Source organism: Littorina saxatilis, linkage group LG17 (assembly GCF_037325665.1).
Source record: "Littorina saxatilis isolate snail1 linkage group LG17, US_GU_Lsax_2.0, whole genome shotgun sequence".
In the NCBI taxonomy this organism is placed as follows: Eukaryota; Metazoa; Mollusca; class Gastropoda; order Littorinimorpha; family Littorinidae; genus Littorina; species Littorina saxatilis.
In genome coordinates this window covers 57976256-57993230 of record NC_090261.1, presented here as the reverse complement: position 1 = coordinate 57993230, position 16975 = coordinate 57976256, and the positions used below count along the sequence as shown (strand labels likewise).

Below are 16975 nucleotides of genomic sequence, written 5' to 3'. Positions count from 1 at the left end.
CAAGAGAACCTCCAAAGCTGGTGCCCAATCTGTTTCACAAAAAGAAGTATGTGTGTCACCACAGACTGTTACAGTTTTACATTAGACATGGATTAATTTTGAAGGCTGTTCATCGTATAATTTTATTTGATCAAGAACAGTTTATGAAACCTTACATCATGAAAAACACAGAACTGAGAACCAAAGCCGCTGATGCATCAGAGAAAGACTTTTTTAAACTGATGAACAACAGTTGCTTTGGTAAGACAATGGAAAACCCACACAAGAGAAAGGATGTTAGACTTGTTACAAGAGAAAATGAGGCCATCAAGCTGACATCCAAACCACAGTATCAAGACTTTAAATACTTTCATGAACAGCTGTATGGTATCTTAATGAAAAAACTTGTAGTCAAGCTTGACAAACCAGTATTCATAGGCTTTACTGTGCTAGAGTTGTCAAAACTGTTGATGCTTGAGTTTTTGTATGATTATTTGAAACCAAGATATCCCAAATCGAGAGTACTTTACACAGACACAGATTCATTCTTACTTGACATTCCAGCGGATGACATTTACAAAGATCTAGAAGCTGAAAGTCCTGCAGTAAAAGGAAAAGATTCTTTTTATGACACTTGCGACTACCCTAAAGAATCACCATTGCACTCAAATGTTAACAAGAAGGTTATTGGAAAGATGAAAGATGAAATGAATGGGAAGATAATTAAGGAGTATGTTGGATTGCGTGCAAAGATGTACAGTGTTGCAAGTGAGAAAGGGGTGGTTAAAAAAGCAAAGGGTGTAAGCAAACAGGTTGTAAAGTCGAGCATATCGCATGATAACTACAAGGAAGCACTGTTTCAGAAGCGAGTGTTTCACCATGACAACCCTAAGATCAGTTCCGCGCTTCATCAGATCAACACAACTATTGTAAACAAGAAATCTTTAGATGCTAATGACACAAAGCGCGTTTATTCATCACCAGAATATTCTTATGCAATTGGACACTGGAGAACAAACGCAAATAGTCTGAGTGTGTAATAAGAATTTTTGTCAATCGGGAAAACCCGCTATGACAGCTTTGTTTTGACTGCAGCGGGGACAAGGACGTTGCTTGTGAAAGGGGAGAAGGCTTTGTTGAGTTTCAAAGCAGCCACCAAGTACACTTGTCAAAGCTTGATTCAATAAACAAGTCATTTGCATAAAGTGCACTCGGCGGCCGCCCGAAGGCAGCCTTTGAAGCGAAGCGAAGCGAAGCGAAGCGAAGCAGGGTGTTGACCTATTTTGGCGCAACTGGCAGTTGCGTGACCTGATTGCAGTGTTAGCTCTAACTCTTTTTTCCTACTCTTGTGATTGCTGTTGATGTATATTTGGAACCATTGACGTCACTTTCTCAGCCCAATCGCGAAGCAGGGTGTTGACCTATTTTGGCGCAACTGGCAGTTGCGTGACCTGATTGCAGCCTACTCTTGTGATTGCTGTTGATGTATATTTGGAACCATTGACGTCACTTTCTCAGCCCAATAAAGCCTGATATCCTCATTCTTTTCAAACATGGTTTTGAGTTCTTTTCTCATGTTGAAGACTTCATAAAAAGACATCCCAACTGTGCTGAATTTGGCTCTGTATGGAAATAGTAAACGGGCAATCTCCCTCAATCTCCGTGCATACGTAGAAGAAATTTTAACGTTTCTTTCCAACCAGCCATCCCAGGTCTCATTATGAATGCCTTGTTCTGCTTCATAAAACTTAAATGCGATTTCTAGAACCATTCCATATTGCAAATTGAAGCCCATTGAAGTTGCCTCCTGTCTTTGTATGTGTCTATATCCCTCAACTAACTTTTCAATGGCACTTGCTGATGATGTGATATCTTCCGGATTAAAAAAGAACACTTCCTTCCTAACTTTCATGCTTACATCAACAATTTTTGACTTTAAATATTCGTGGAGTTCATTGAACGTCATTGTTGTTTTGGTTTTCTTTGGTTTTCCTCCATACAAATCTGAAAGTTTCCGTTTTGGGCGTGAAGGAAATTTAGGTAGTTTTCCACTCTGAGATGGCCCTTCATTTTTCATTTGCGATAATACTTCAACAAAATTGTTGAGGTAACTGAGGTGCTCTTCAATAGTTAAAAACTGCTCAGAATTCCATTCACTCAATGATTCCGGTAAAACCATAGTTGGTGAATGTAAAATTAAAGTTGATGACTGTGTTGAAAAATCTAATAGATTTTGATGAGCAACTTGTGATTCAAGAATTTCTCTCTCTAATTCTTCAGAAATGCTATCTTGAGACATAAATATTTAGCAAATATAGTGACAGTAAAAACACTTCTCTCACAGAAAACACAACTGCACGGCAGGCAAGTCCGGAATGAAATGGCAAAATCACCAGGCTATGTTACTATCAACACCAAGTGTTGGGCGGACGTGACGTAACTGTTGCTATCACATGATTTAATCTTGTCTTGCCATTGGAGGAATATAGAAGACAGGCTTGCTGTTTGTTTTTACCAGATCAATACGGTAGTTATGGCTAGCCGACGAAGGGCAGATTGTTGGATCAATACGCACGCTGGCTGCAACTAGTTAATATTTCAATGGAAACTAAATTTAGCGTTGCACAGAGAGAAAGGGAGAATGTACGTTCTGGGTTACTGATTCCGACAGACCCGGCATTGGTTCAAAACAACCTTACTTTACTGTATTTTTTTTTGTATGGATTTATGCAGTATTTTTCTGATTTTGTCGCATGTTTCATTTTAGTAAAAGTTTAGTCCAGAAGCCTATTTTGCGTTAATATTTAGGGTCTGTCGGAATCGGTGAGCCAGAACGTACATTCTCCCTTTCTCTCAGACTGACAGACAGACTGACACACAGTCAGACAAACAGATACACAGACAGGTAGACAAACAGACAGACATACTGACAGACATACTGACAGACAGGCAAACAGACAGATAGACAGACAGACAAACAGACAGACTGACAGACATACGGACAGACAGACAAAGAGGCAGATAGGCAGACTGACCGACAGACAGAGAGGAATACTTCAGTCCAGGTTTTCATTAATGAAAACAATTGATTTATTAGAACAAAGCACTCATTTCGACAAATGCACACAAACCCTTACAGAAAAACAAGATCCAAATTCCACCTGAACATGTTCGGAATACATAACTTTATGATGCCAATAACTTTGATTAAAAAGTGGGATCGAAATTCTAAGCTAATAACAGCTTTTCTCTCACCCCTTTTTATTTTACAGAAGAATGCATGGTCAAAAAAGAAAGGACATAAACCATTTCCCTGAAAATCCACAGTACGGATATTTACAACCCTAGCTTATACATTTAGCAAATAAACAAACAAACGATACAGAAAAAGAAAAAAAGACAAACAGAAAGACAGACCGATAAAAAGAAAAAACAAGTCGCGTAAGGCGAAATTACTACATTTAGTCAAGCTGTGGAACTCACAGAATGAAACTGAGCGTAGTCCGCCGCTAGTGCAAAAGGCAGTGAAAGTGACGAGCCTGTTTGGCGCGGCAGCGGTTGCGCTCTGTTTCATAGCACGCTTTACTGTACCTCTCTTCGTTTTAACTTTCTGAGCGTGTTCGTAATCCAAACATATCATATCTATATGTTTTTGGAATCAGGAACCGACAAGGAATAAGATGAAATAGTTTTTGAATCGATTTCGGAAATTTAATTTTGATCATAATTTTTATATTTTTAATTTTCAGAGATTGTTTTTAATCCAAATATAACATATGTATATGTTTTTGGAATCAGAAAATGACGACGAATAAGATGAAATTGTTTTTGGATCGTTTAATAAAAAAATAATTTTAATTACAAGTTTCCGATTTTCAATTACCAAACTCACTCATTAGTTTTTAAGCCACCAAGCTGAAATGCAATACCAAACCCCGGCCTTCGTCGAAGATTGATTTGCCAAAGTTTCAATCAATTTAATTGAAAAATGAGGGTGTGACAGTGCCGCCTCAACTTTTACAAAAAGCCGGATATGACGGATATTTATCGAAAAAAAGAAAAAAAAATCCGGGGATCTCATACCCAGGAACTCTCATGTCAAATTTCATAAAGATCGGCCCAGTAGTTTAGTCTGAATCGCTCTAAACACACACACAGACAGACAGACAGACAGACAGACAGACAGACACACACACATATACACCACGACCCTCGTCTCGATTCCCCCCTCTATGTTAAAACATTTAGTCAAAACTTGACTAAATGTAAAAAGAAGAAATAAACAAACAAACAAACAAAGAAAAAAAACAGAAAAAAAAAACCCCGCAGAGATGAAGAAAGAAAGAAAACGAGAGGGAAAGAAAAGAAAGACAGAACAGAATAAAGACAGAGAGAGAGAGAGGGCCTGTCTGTGAAAGAGTCTACAATTTATAACACATAATCACACATTTACTTCTTTTTGTTTTTTAAATTGACTGTACAGCAAAAACGAAAATGCAAGTGTCAAGTTTCTATCATTTGTTTTTAATGTTGGCGTCAAATTTCTTCAATCACACAAAAATACACAGGAACTCAAACATACATGCACACACTCAGCAACACCACACAAACACACATGCACATACACACACATACACACACACGCACACACACACACACGCTCATGCAGTTGCATTGTGGGTCCCTGCACACTGGTGTCATTTTGTTGGTAACTTTATGGTGATAGGCTGAAACACAGAAATCAGAGCAAATTGTTACTCTCTGGAAGGGAACATGGATCAGACAATTAAATACAACACTAATCTCTCTCTGTCTCTCTCTCTCTTAGTAGTTGTAATAGCAGAGTAGTCCCTGTTTAGGGCGAGGGCCAGATGCAAAACAAGCATATAGATCTATGCTTATTCTTGCTACCTTCGAAAAGTAAAGAATTGTCAGTCATTGTAAATCTCTCTCACATACACACACACACACACACACACACTCACTCACACACTCTCTCACACACACACACTCACTCACACACACACACACACACACACACACACACACACAAACACACACACTCACACACTCAAACACATACATACAGACACACACAGCTGACGACTACATAAAGCAGTAACACAAAAACAAACGGAAGCAAAATGTTCATAAATCTTGCTGTTTTTTCATTCAGTACGGTGGAACCCCCTTTCAAGACGCCCAATTTAAGATTCCCTCTCTTATAACACCTTGTTTTCTCAGACTTTTTGTTCATAACCTCTGTAATTTTACCTCCATTTTAAGACTCCGTCCTTTTTAAGAACTGATTTTCTTAAAAGGTGAGTTCCACTGTACCTTATATGCAGGACTCTCAGAAAAAAAAAGAGGTAAGAAATATCGAACACGTTCGGCAAAAGGACCCACCTTGGTACAGAAAGGGCATTCTCCAAAAATGGTATTGAAGCTCTGCTGACAGGACGGTAATGAACGCATCCACTGAAATCACAGCAATTGACAGTTAATATCATGAAAAAGGTGAGGTGAAACAAGCACAATGAGAGGATTACTCTTCAGTTAACCACACATTTCTATGTCAGTATGTGGTTTGCTTTTCTGTTGACAACACTGTTATGCAAAAAACATATGTGATCTCATTTCACTGGTCTATCATAATCACTTGAGGCCTTTATTTTATTTCAAAACATTTTGCTGGTAGAAATTTGGTTGATTCCCTCTCTCCCCCTCACTGCTTCTTTCTTTTCTTTCAGTTGTTTTGTCAACTCAAAAAGGGGGAAAACCATACATTTTCCAAAGCAGCATTAATGATATATACGATACCGATACATGCACAGCCTGGAGTTGACCTTATGATTAACTTTCTATTCCTGAAGGGTTAAAGTCACAGAGACAAACGTCGCTCTCGCAATCCTTTGTCACTTCCTCGGGACTCATGCAGAAGAAGTGACAGAATTTGTATGCATGGTTCACGTTTTAACGTCTTCTCAAACTTTGTTTGGCTTTTGACGTCAAGAGATTTCACTTCGAAAAAGAGTCAAACAGAGTTGTTGTGATTTTTAATTGATATTGTATGTCTTTAAAATTCTTCCTACGCAAAACACAGCCAAAGACCAGAAAGATTCAAGTTGTTCCAAAAATCAAGTTGTATACATGTCAAGAAAATCGTGGTTTCAGAAAATGTGTATGAATGTGTCAGCATTAAAGTATCATTTCGCTCCTAACCTCGTACAAACAGGAGTGATGGAACGGCTGCCCACAGTGAGTGTCATCACAAACTTTGTCAGGGATCTCGTCTCCAAGGCGATAACTGTAGCAGATCCCACACTCCAGGCTGAAATCCTGCAAAGACAGGAAAGTACACATTTGTCTTGATCTACATGCAATTCTTGTTCAAAATATGTTTTATACCTCACTCATAATAAACATTGTAGGATTGAAACAAGAAGAGATTAACTTTAGCACACAATGTTTATTCTCAGCCCTAAGGCGAAGGTGAAAAAAAGACAATGTTTACTTGTTATGTCAAGTTCCAGTTGAAAACGCCAACATACCTGTTCCTATGACAACCAGCCCCTCGCATAACTTCAAACCCTTGGATAACTCCATTTTTCTTTCTTTCTTTCTGTTTTGATGTTGTCCCCAAAATTATTGTCATCTGAGGTTGCACATATTACTGAGCAGGACACATATAACCTCAACAGCTTGGACGTCCCAATTTAACAACAGCATATATTAGCCTTGACATCCTTTTATTTACTTGTCAAAGGAAAGAATGAATATTTAGCTTTCATCAAAGAAATTTCATTGATCCACTGATTCTAAAGATATGAGCAGTTGAAGGCCGAAATTGTGATTTTGTCAGGCTACTAGTTTTACAAAAGTCAGCTCGAGATGTAAACAAGTCGCGTAAGGCGAAAATACAACATTTAGTCAAGTAGCTGTCGAACTCACAGAATGAAACTGAACGCAATGCAACGCAGCAAGACCGTATACTCGTAGCATCGTCAGTCCACCGCTCATGGCAAAGGCAGTGAAATTGACAAGAAGAGCGGGGTAGTAGTTGCGCTGAGAAGGATAGCACGCTTTTCTGTACCTCTCTTCGTTTTAACTTTCTGAGCGTGTTTTCAATCCAAACATATCATATCTATATGTTTTTGGAATCAGGAACCGACAAGGAATAAGATGAAAGTGTTTTTAAAGTGATTTCGAAAATTTAATTTTGATAATAATTTTTATATTTTTAATTTTCAGAGCTTGTTTTTAATCCAAATATAACATATTTATGTTTTTGGAATCAGAAAATGATGGAGAATAAGATGAACGTAAATTTGGATCGTTTTATAAAAATATTTTTTTGTTACAATTTTCAGATTTCTAATGACCAAAGTCATTAATTAATTTTTAAGCCACCAAGCTGAAATGCAATACCGAAGTCCGGGCTTCGTCGGAGATTACTTGACCAAAATTTCAACTAATTTGGTTGAAAAATGAGAGCGTGACAGTGCCGCCTCAACTTTCACGAAAAGCCGGATATGACGTCATCAAAGATATTTATCAAAAAAATGAAAAAAAAGTCTGAGGATATCATACCCAGGAACTCTCATGTCAAATTTCATAAAGATCGGTCCGGTAGTTTAGTCTGAATTGCTCTACACACACACACAGACAGACAGACATACACCACGACCCTCGTCTCGATTCCCCCCTCTATGTTAAAACATTTAGTCAAAACTTGACTAAATGTAAAAAGTAGAGTGTATGGGCATGAAAGAGTTAAATAAAGCTCACTTCTTTCTTTGAGTTTGTGGGGGAGGGGAAAGAGACTTCTAGTAGTGTTTCCAGATTGCTGACCAAGGAGCTGCTGTTATCCCTGCAATGAAACAAAGACACAATAGTACACACACAAAGAAAGACACAATAGTATACACACAAAGAAAGACACAATAGTACACACACAAAGAAAGACACAATAGTACACACACAAAGAAAGACACAGTAGTATACACACAAAGAAAGACACAATAGTATACACACAAAGAAAGAAGAAGAAACCAAAAGATGAAATAAAGAATGCAAAGTACATGTAACTTGGCTGTTGTCCTATCCACCACTGCCACAGCATCAAAAAATGGCTGGTTCCAGACAAACACTGCTTCAGCACAGGTCTGTATTTTTCCCCCTCAAAACAGTTTGATGAAGCAGCAGCAGATTTTACTGCAAACCATACAAACAAATACACACATGAAGTGATGAACAAACAAACATTCTGAAATGAATGAACAGCAATATATTATTACTTCACTTACCAAAGGTGGATGTTGGAGTTGAGCTTGTCCTTCAATGGATTTATGACTGCACACAAAAAAAAATCAAGCATAGCTGAGTACTCTTTTAAATATGGCTATTTTGAACTTCTCTTTTCACCATCGCAATCAAGTCGTCCTCCTGAACTCACCCGTAATACATGCTGGAAGAGACATATTGCTGTGTTCAACAAAAGTTAAGTGTGCTTCCAATTGAAACAAGAAGAGCAAACGCTCGATCGAGTCACTTTCGCAGTTCTGAATATTATATGAGGCATCAGATGGACAGGAAGAAATTGCTATTCACAACACAATGAGTCACGTTCACATAAAATTTGAGCCCGGTCACTTTTATAGTTTCCGAGAAAAGCCCAACGTTAAGTTGTGTGTTGCCGAACAGAAAAGGCTAGTTATCTCCCTTGTTTTTCTGATAACGTTCGTAAAAGGCTACAGATGTAAATACTTTGATGTAAAGAATAATCCTACAAAGTTTCAATCACATACGATGAACTTTGTCAAAGATATAAAATGTCTAATTTTTCCTTTGACGCTGACCTGTGACCTTGAAAAAGGTCAAAGGTCAACGAAACCATCGTTAAAGTGTAGAGGTCATTGGAGGTCACGACTAAACAAAATATGAGCCCGATCGCTTTGATAGTTTCCGAGAAAAGATATAAAATGTCTAATTTTTCCTTTGACGCTGACCTGTGACCTTGAAAAAGGTCAAAGGTCAACGAAACCATCGTTAAAGTGTAGAGGTCATTGGAGGTCACGACTAAACAAAATATGAGCCCGATCGCTTTGATAGTTTCCGAGAAAAGTCCAACGTTAAGGTGGTGTCTACGGACGGCCGGCCGGCCGGCCGGACAGACTAACACTGACCGATTACATAGCGTCACTTTTTCTCAAGTGACTCAATAAAACCAGAACCGTACACAGCGTAACCCCCCTGTTAAGATTTTCCCCTCTTTTAACACTTTGCGTTTGCAGTGTTGCTGTTGACAACATCTGTAAAATAACCTCCCTGTTAAGAATTAATTTTCTTAGATGTTTTGCAGTCTTAAAAGGGGGTTACAACAGAAGACAAAAGGAACAGAAAGAAGATCTGGCAAAAGAGCTCCTGTACCTTGATCAGCCCCGAGGAAGCGACACTCAGGCATGGAGGTGGGATGTCTAGGATCCACAGTGATCTGAACTGAGGTACCTGGACCTGTTGGGTTAAAACAAATTACTGAAGATGTCAATCAAAGGTACACACACATACACATATTTTTCCTTTCCTTGCCTCTCCTTGGAATTCCTGTCCCCTCCTTTGTGCCATTTAAATGTCTCAAACCAGAGTGATTACTGTAACTCTAACCAACCCGTTTCCCTGTGGTGTCTGCCCTTAAGTGTCTCAAACCAGAGTGATTACTGTAACTCTAACCAACCCCTTTCTCTGTGGTGTCTGCCCTTAAGTGTCTGAAACCAGAGTGATTACTGTAACTCTAACCAACCCCTTTCTCTGTGGGACACTGACAGGGTGACTTTTGCGCTTCCATACAAGGGCGGATCCAGGATCTTAAGGAAGGGGGGGGCACACCCAAACTTTTTTTGCACAAACTTGAAGGCGCTTTGCGCCTGAATTGAGGGGGCAAAGCAATCTAATTGAGGGCACAAAGCGCCCGAACATGCTAGAGGTGCCCCCCCGGAATTTTTTTTTCAAGGAAGCAAAATGCTGCAATCTAGGGCCACCTGAGCTCAGAAACTGTCATTTAATCATCTGGCCATCTTTTCCTCTCTCTCTTTCCCCCCCCCCCCCCCCCCCCCTGAAGGGGATAACCAACTCATCAGCTCTACTTTTGTGAGGCAAGTTACAGTGAACAAAGAGATTTATTTTCTGGCAGAACTCTCTCAGCAACATGACTCATCAACACGTTTCAAATCAATCTTAACGCTATGATCGAAAGCACCAATTCTCTTGGTTATGGTCTCTTTCTGCAATGGGGACGAAACTGTATTTCAGATCTCACAGGCCGTGTGGATGCTTTCACATGAACAGTTCTGATGCTTACTGAGAGCAATGCGCCTGCTGCAGGCAGAGAAGGAAGGCGTGTCTGGTTCCAGCACCCACGTTTTCTGATCCACCGACTCCACAGCGTCCCAGAACTGTTGGTACCTGACCAATGCTGCTTCAAACTGCTTCATCAAGTCACTCACATGACCCTGACACAGAAAGCAAAACAAGAAAAAACAATTACTTTGAATCAAGTCGCTCATATAAGCCTGACACAGAAAGCAAAACTAGAAAAAACAATTACTTTGAGTGTTTTAGACTTTGTTCTCCTGCTACAGGCCTGAAATAGAGATGAGATCTACCTAAAAAAAAATTAAAAAAATCAAACATGAAAACCATTGAGTATGAGAGAAGTGGAATAGCTGGATTGTGGATGGATTGTCGATGGGACAGTGGAACCCCGCTTGTAAGACCTCCAATAATCTGAGAATAAATAGACGTTAATCTGCAGATGCTGTGATTGTGAACAGAAAATCTAACAACAACAAAAATTTAAAAGGCGGGAGGGAGGGAAGAGGGGGGCTTAAAGGGGGTAAAATCAAATGCGACAGTTGGATACAAATGACCATGGGAGAGTCAAATGAAAGGTGAACAGTACAAAACAATAACTTCCTGTGCCAATTACACACCAAAGGTAATGACACTTCATCATGAAATTGTTTCTGAGCAAGTTCTGATAGAAGCAGAAGTTTACTATAGTGCAGCGGGAGGGCCCTACTAGCCCAGAGTTGCAGGCACTCAGTCACCCCCACCTTCCTTCCTGTCACCCCCACCTTCCCTCCTCAGTGTTACCCCGACCCCCCTAATCCTTGCTGCCAGCCTGCAGCGCTCTCTGAGAGTATAAAAGGGGCCAGCTCAGCAAGTCCCGTCAGCAAATGCAACGACTGTCAATTTCATTTAGCCAGTAACGCCTGCAGCAGTTCTTATCCTAAATTCAAGCACCTAGTATTCTGTACTCTTTTAACACTTTCTACCCCACCTATGTTGACCAAGTTTTTTGTTGTTGCCGAGACCAACTGTGTTGCAGCAGGTCACTCAGAATTGTAGTAACTGTGTATCAACCCGCTGGAATGCAGGTGTTAGATCGACGTTACAGGAAACGACTGAAGCTAACAGTCTGAGCGGATATATCCGTACCTGGTCAGATAGAGCCATAGGAGTGGGTGCGGATATATCCGTACCTGGTCAGATAGAGCCATAGAAAGTGGGTACGGATATATCCGTACCTGGGAGACAATGAGTTAAGCTAGCTGTTCTGACTTACTTTGGCACTCCACTGGAAACTGAACTTCCCTGGCAGATCAGCTACACACTGAGGAGGTGTGGAGTCCTGCACATCACAAAAAAATCTTTATTAGTAAACAAAATGCAACTGTCACCAGACACACACACGTATGCACAACTGCATGCACACACACACACACACACACACACACACACACACACACACACACACACACACTTGGGAATGGGAGAATATCAGATTTCTTGTTCATGCAGCATTTACAGGCGTTTTCTTTTTTCTCTCCAGTTTTATTACAAAAAGGAAATCTCACATACCCTCACCTCACTGGAAAGAAATAAGATTCCCTATTCATTTATTGTATCAAACAACATTTTAAGAGAATCATTGTGACATGGTGATGCAGTAGTCCCCCTTTCATGGCAGCTGCTCTGTACTGACAGACTGTCTCCCAGCCTAGAGCGTGAGCTATTTATAAAAGCTCTAAGTTTCTTTTGCGTCAGTAGACAGCTCACACCTGTCAGAAACAGAGAGTGGTTTGTGATAGGGTCTGGCTGATGTTGTCTGCTGCTGTTGAATTCATGTACTGCATTCAGCCAATCGATTCGAATTTCTAAGAAATACCCCAAAAGATCGAAAACATCAAATTCTACCGATGTCGCTAAGCATAACGTGACTTTCAGCGAAAACGGCAAAACTCTACAAGAAATCCACCCGGGTGTATTCCCTGTATACAGGTAAAAGGCCTACAGGAAATGCACCTACAGGGAATACACCCACTTTTGGTCGGCATAGACCCCTTCTGCGTAACTAACCTGTGCACCGAGATGCACAATCAGCCTGTGCTGCCGATGAGCAGCATCCTCACACTGCAGAGTCAGATTCTGAAAGCTGGCATCCACGTTCACCAACCTGTGTTGAAACATCACATCAACTTTAATAACAGTTCTGTCAGACAAAAGTTTGTGCATGTGTCCACACACACACCGTGACACACACACAGACATACCGTGACACACACACACACACCGTGACACACACACACAGACATACCGTGACACACACACACAGACATACCGTGACACACACACACACCGTGACACACACACACAGACATACCGTGACACACACACACACACCGTGACACACACACACAGACATACCGTGACACACACACACCGTGACACACACACACAGACATACCGTGACACACACACACACACCGTGACACACACACACAGACATACCGTGACACACACACACAGACATACCGTGACACACACACACAGACATACCGTGACACACACACACACCGTGACACACACACACAGACATACCGTGACACACACACACACACTGTGACACACACACACACAGACATACTGTGACACACACACACAGACATACCGTGACACACACACACACTTCCTGATGATAGAACAAGTAAACAAAAGCAAGCACAGGGTAAATATACTGTCCTAACTCCTATAAAAATCTATTTGTTTGCGTATCAAGTGATAAAAGAACAAGTAAACAGGAACAAATATTGGGTTTTAAAACACTGTACTATTAACCTCAGTTGTTTTTGTGTCAACTCAATAGACGTTTTCTGGACATAACTCTTGTCAGGAATTTTGGTGGTCTTGAGAAGAAGGAGCCCCTCTACCGCAGACAGGTTTTTCACGTTACATCTGCGCTTCTCATTGGCTCTATCCTGCGATTGGCATGAGCAACTGACTGCGATGTGTATGCTAATGCGGCATGCGCTAGATATGATACCATTTTTCTTTCGAAAATATAATCATCAGAGCCCCGAATCTCCAGAGATGGCTTGCTGATCACTGGAAGTGTTCGCTAAGCACATGTGTTTTCCTAAACTCACGTGACCTCAAACCAAACGTGACCTCGATCAAAACATGTGATCCTTTCCACAACAAATTCTGAACTCTGATGAACTCGTGAACACTGATTTTCGAAAGAAAAGGGTATCATATTGTGTGCGCATGCCATTGCATACACATCAGAGTTGGTTTTTTGTACGGATCGTGGGATACAGCTCGTCAGAGGTGTGATCGAGCGTGCTCCGGATGTTGTGAAAAAAATCTGTCTGCAGTACACACCATACAGGGGCTCCTACTCCTCAAGGCCACTGATAATTCTGACAGAGTTATTTTGAAAAATGGAATTATACACAAACATCATTTCAGTATAACCTTACAGTTACATCCTTTAAATGTTCATTTACTGTAGCCTAACTGTGACATTTTGCACTCACTGTCATTGCAAACAACCTTTTTTTTTATTTATTTTTTTTATACATACTAAGCTACTGTCATTTGCTTGTAAACTGTGTTATTAATTAGTTTCAATACCTAAAGCAAATCAACTACTAGTTGACAAATTCAATACTTTCCATGGCTGGAAAACAATAAACCTTTGTCAAGATTAAAACAAGTAATAGAAGGTTATGACAAATGATATATATATCTACTTTTCCCATCCGATTTTCTCCATTTCTTCCACAATCTTTCGACTTTGAGCCACAGAACTTTGGGATGCTGGCGTTTGCTCTATCAAACACTCCTGGAAAACAAAAACACTTGTATAGTCAATGTATTATATGTCTAACACTTTTTTTTAAATGATTTAATTAACATTAATGCATTAAACTTAATGTGTGGTCATCTCACTTTGCAAGATATCTATAGGCTTAAAAAAAATCCAGTTTAACTGCCTCAGTAGTAGCCAGTTAATGAGTTATAAGTGTGCATGAACATCTTTGTAAGTTTTAGCTTGTGATGTGCAGAAAAGTGAACCACAAGTTTAATTGAATTACTTGAAAGTTGAATACAGATCTATAACAAAATGATAAACTTGTGTGTTGTCAGTTGTCATGTGTGTGGGTGGGGTGGGGGGGGGGTGTTATGTGTGTGTGTGTGTGTGTGTGTGTGTGTGTGTGTGTATGTGTGATTGCGTGCGTGCCTGTGCGTGCGTGTGTGCGACTGCGAGTCATACATGTGTACTGAATCATAACTTACCACCACAGATTTGACTTCTTTCAGATATGATGTCAAGTCTTTACAATGTTTCAGCCTCTGAAACAAGAAGTCAGACATATATATATATGAGACAATGAATTCCGTTAACTGTGTTTCAATAAGGTCATATGCTGATAATGAGAGACTCTCAAACTGTAAATGTCACATTCAACACTTATGCTGGCAATGGCAATTATTGTTACTCTTCACTTAAACGGTTATTGAGAATGCAATAAATATGCTGGTGGGAGGCATGCCTCTACAACTACACAAGTGCGATGTCGAAATGAAGAAAAGCCCTAAACACTTCAATTTAAACAGTGTAAGTTCCTCTTTTAAGACCACTAGTACAACTCAGAAAATCTTGAAAAGGGTGGGAGTATTAAAAATGTAGGTACATTTTATAGTTACAAATTACAGACGCTGTACAGAAAATCTGGAAAAGCAAGGCTATGAAAGAGGGAGAAGTCTTTAATTGGGTGATGGGGGGTGGGGGGTGGGGGGTGGGGTCCATTAAGCAGACCTAGCTGCCAACCATTGTGATTTAAGCCTCAAGAGTAGCAATATAGATTTTGGGGGAATTTTCAGCAGAGCAAATGGTGTTAGAGAGTAGCTGCGATTTTCTTAATGTATTCCCACATCCGCATTTATGCCATCTTGCACAAGAATAGAGATCTTTAATAAAGTTTCATGATAATGCAGGAACATAAAGACGAAAGATAAGTCAAGAGTAGAGAGAAAGTCAAAATGATGTCTGTAGCGAGACAAAGAAAAGAGTGACCGCGTGAGGTCAAGGGGAAATCATCCACCTTAGCTAGCTGGAACAATCTCTGACACTACTCAGCGATTGGTCCATGTGCTACTCATGAATGCATGAGGTTACAGCAGAGGAATTCTGATTTCCCATAAATGTCCTTATTACTCACAAGACTTTTTAGAGAGTACATCTGCAGTACCACCTTTCAGTATAGATTATGTTTTATGACCTATTTTATTACCGCCACACGGAGTGGAAGGCAGAAATGAGTACCAGGACTCTCAAAAAGAGGAAACTGTTAGCATGCCTGTGATTATTTGTTTAAGCGTAGCAATCCTTAGTTTGGCGTAGCAATTGCCCTTAAAACGTAGCAGTAGTAGCATGCTACGCCGAAATTGTACACATTATGTACACTTTAGGCCCCAAAAAAAAAGGTCTGTTTACGGTAACCCGACCGACCCTAGTTTTTTCGCGCGACCCTAGACTTTTTTTTGGCATTTGGGAAAAAAAAAACCCGACCTACCGACCCTATTTTTTTGGCCTATGTTACCGTAAACAGACCTTTTTTTTTTTTGGCCTTAGTTTGTATGTGAACTGTGATCTGCAGACTTGCTTTCACTGGGCTAATTCAGGAGATTGACATGATTGCACATTAAACACAAACAACCACAGGGAACATGCCTGACTGAGGACATCATGATGCTCTGACAGCAAACACTGCAGTCGCCATTCACAGTCAAGTTGCAGTCCTTCAATGTTGTCTGCTTCAGGCAGGCTCACACGGATTCTGTACTCCTCACCCTGCAGTTTTATTCAGTTTATATATAGATATGCAACATTTTTTAAAGTGCATATATTAATATGTAAAGCACTTAGAGAACGTCAAGCGCTATATAAATCTCCCCATACATACAATACAAATTACATGTTATCGTACAGCCCAATCTACAGCAAAGAGAGTATGTGTGACGTTGCATAATATTGCATGTAATATGTGTGCTCTCCCAAGGCATAATCCGAGGAATGCTAGGAGACAAACGGTAACATTTAAGAACAATGAGTGAATGTCTCAAATTTAAGCAAGCTTTTCCAAGCTGGTACCAATATCTGTCACACTGCTCAAGGCAAAATCGTGAAGAAAATCAACAATTTTGACTTTGGAATTTGATTTATTCAATAAACTTTATTTACATATTCAAGGGAAATTATAATAACGAAATGGCCGACTACAGTGCGAGGCCAAGTTATCCAGCAAAAATTACTTAGTTGTACTGGTCTAGTGATCGAGAATCTGAGATAGATTCTAGCTCTAGACAGACTCACAGAGTGACATTGGCCATTGCCGAGATGGCTAAAGTTGGTGGACTTTGCTGAGGGAAGAAAGGCACCTACTCTGACATGAAGATAACCATCATAAACAATAGCTGATCCAAGCACTTGCACTGGAAGCAGGCATGGAAAGGATACCAGAGTATCCATTTTTCACTGTCAGAAGCATACGGTTTTTATGCTCGTTGAATTTCGCGGAATTTGTCACACTGTGGTTGTGTCCCCTGAACCACAACAGTAAGCTTTTCTTGTATTTGTAAATTTGTAACT

At 40.1% G+C, this 16975-nt stretch overlaps 1 protein-coding gene and 1 long non-coding RNA gene across 2 annotated transcripts in view; one reads left to right on the top strand and one right to left on the bottom strand.

Moving 5' to 3' along the window:
- Positions 1 to 16975, top strand: part of LOC138951782 (uncharacterized) — a 65186-nt gene that overhangs the window by 34054 nt on the left and 14157 nt on the right. The gene's annotated exons all lie outside the window — the stretch shown is intronic.
- On the bottom strand, positions 3087 to 16914 carry LOC138951780 (E3 ubiquitin-protein ligase FANCL-like). The gene is made up of 13 exons (XM_070323329.1): positions 16769 to 16914; positions 16058 to 16177; positions 14620 to 14676; positions 14073 to 14164; positions 12397 to 12493; positions 11603 to 11668; positions 10337 to 10487; positions 9409 to 9492; positions 8286 to 8331; positions 7768 to 7849; positions 6202 to 6318; positions 5386 to 5457; positions 3087 to 4706 (listed from the first exon to the last, which is right to left on the bottom strand). Exons 1-13 carry the CDS (start codon positions 16853 to 16855, stop codon positions 4677 to 4679), a joined length of 1101 nt encoding a protein of 366 aa, XP_070179430.1. The 5' UTR covers positions 16856 to 16914; the 3' UTR covers positions 3087 to 4676.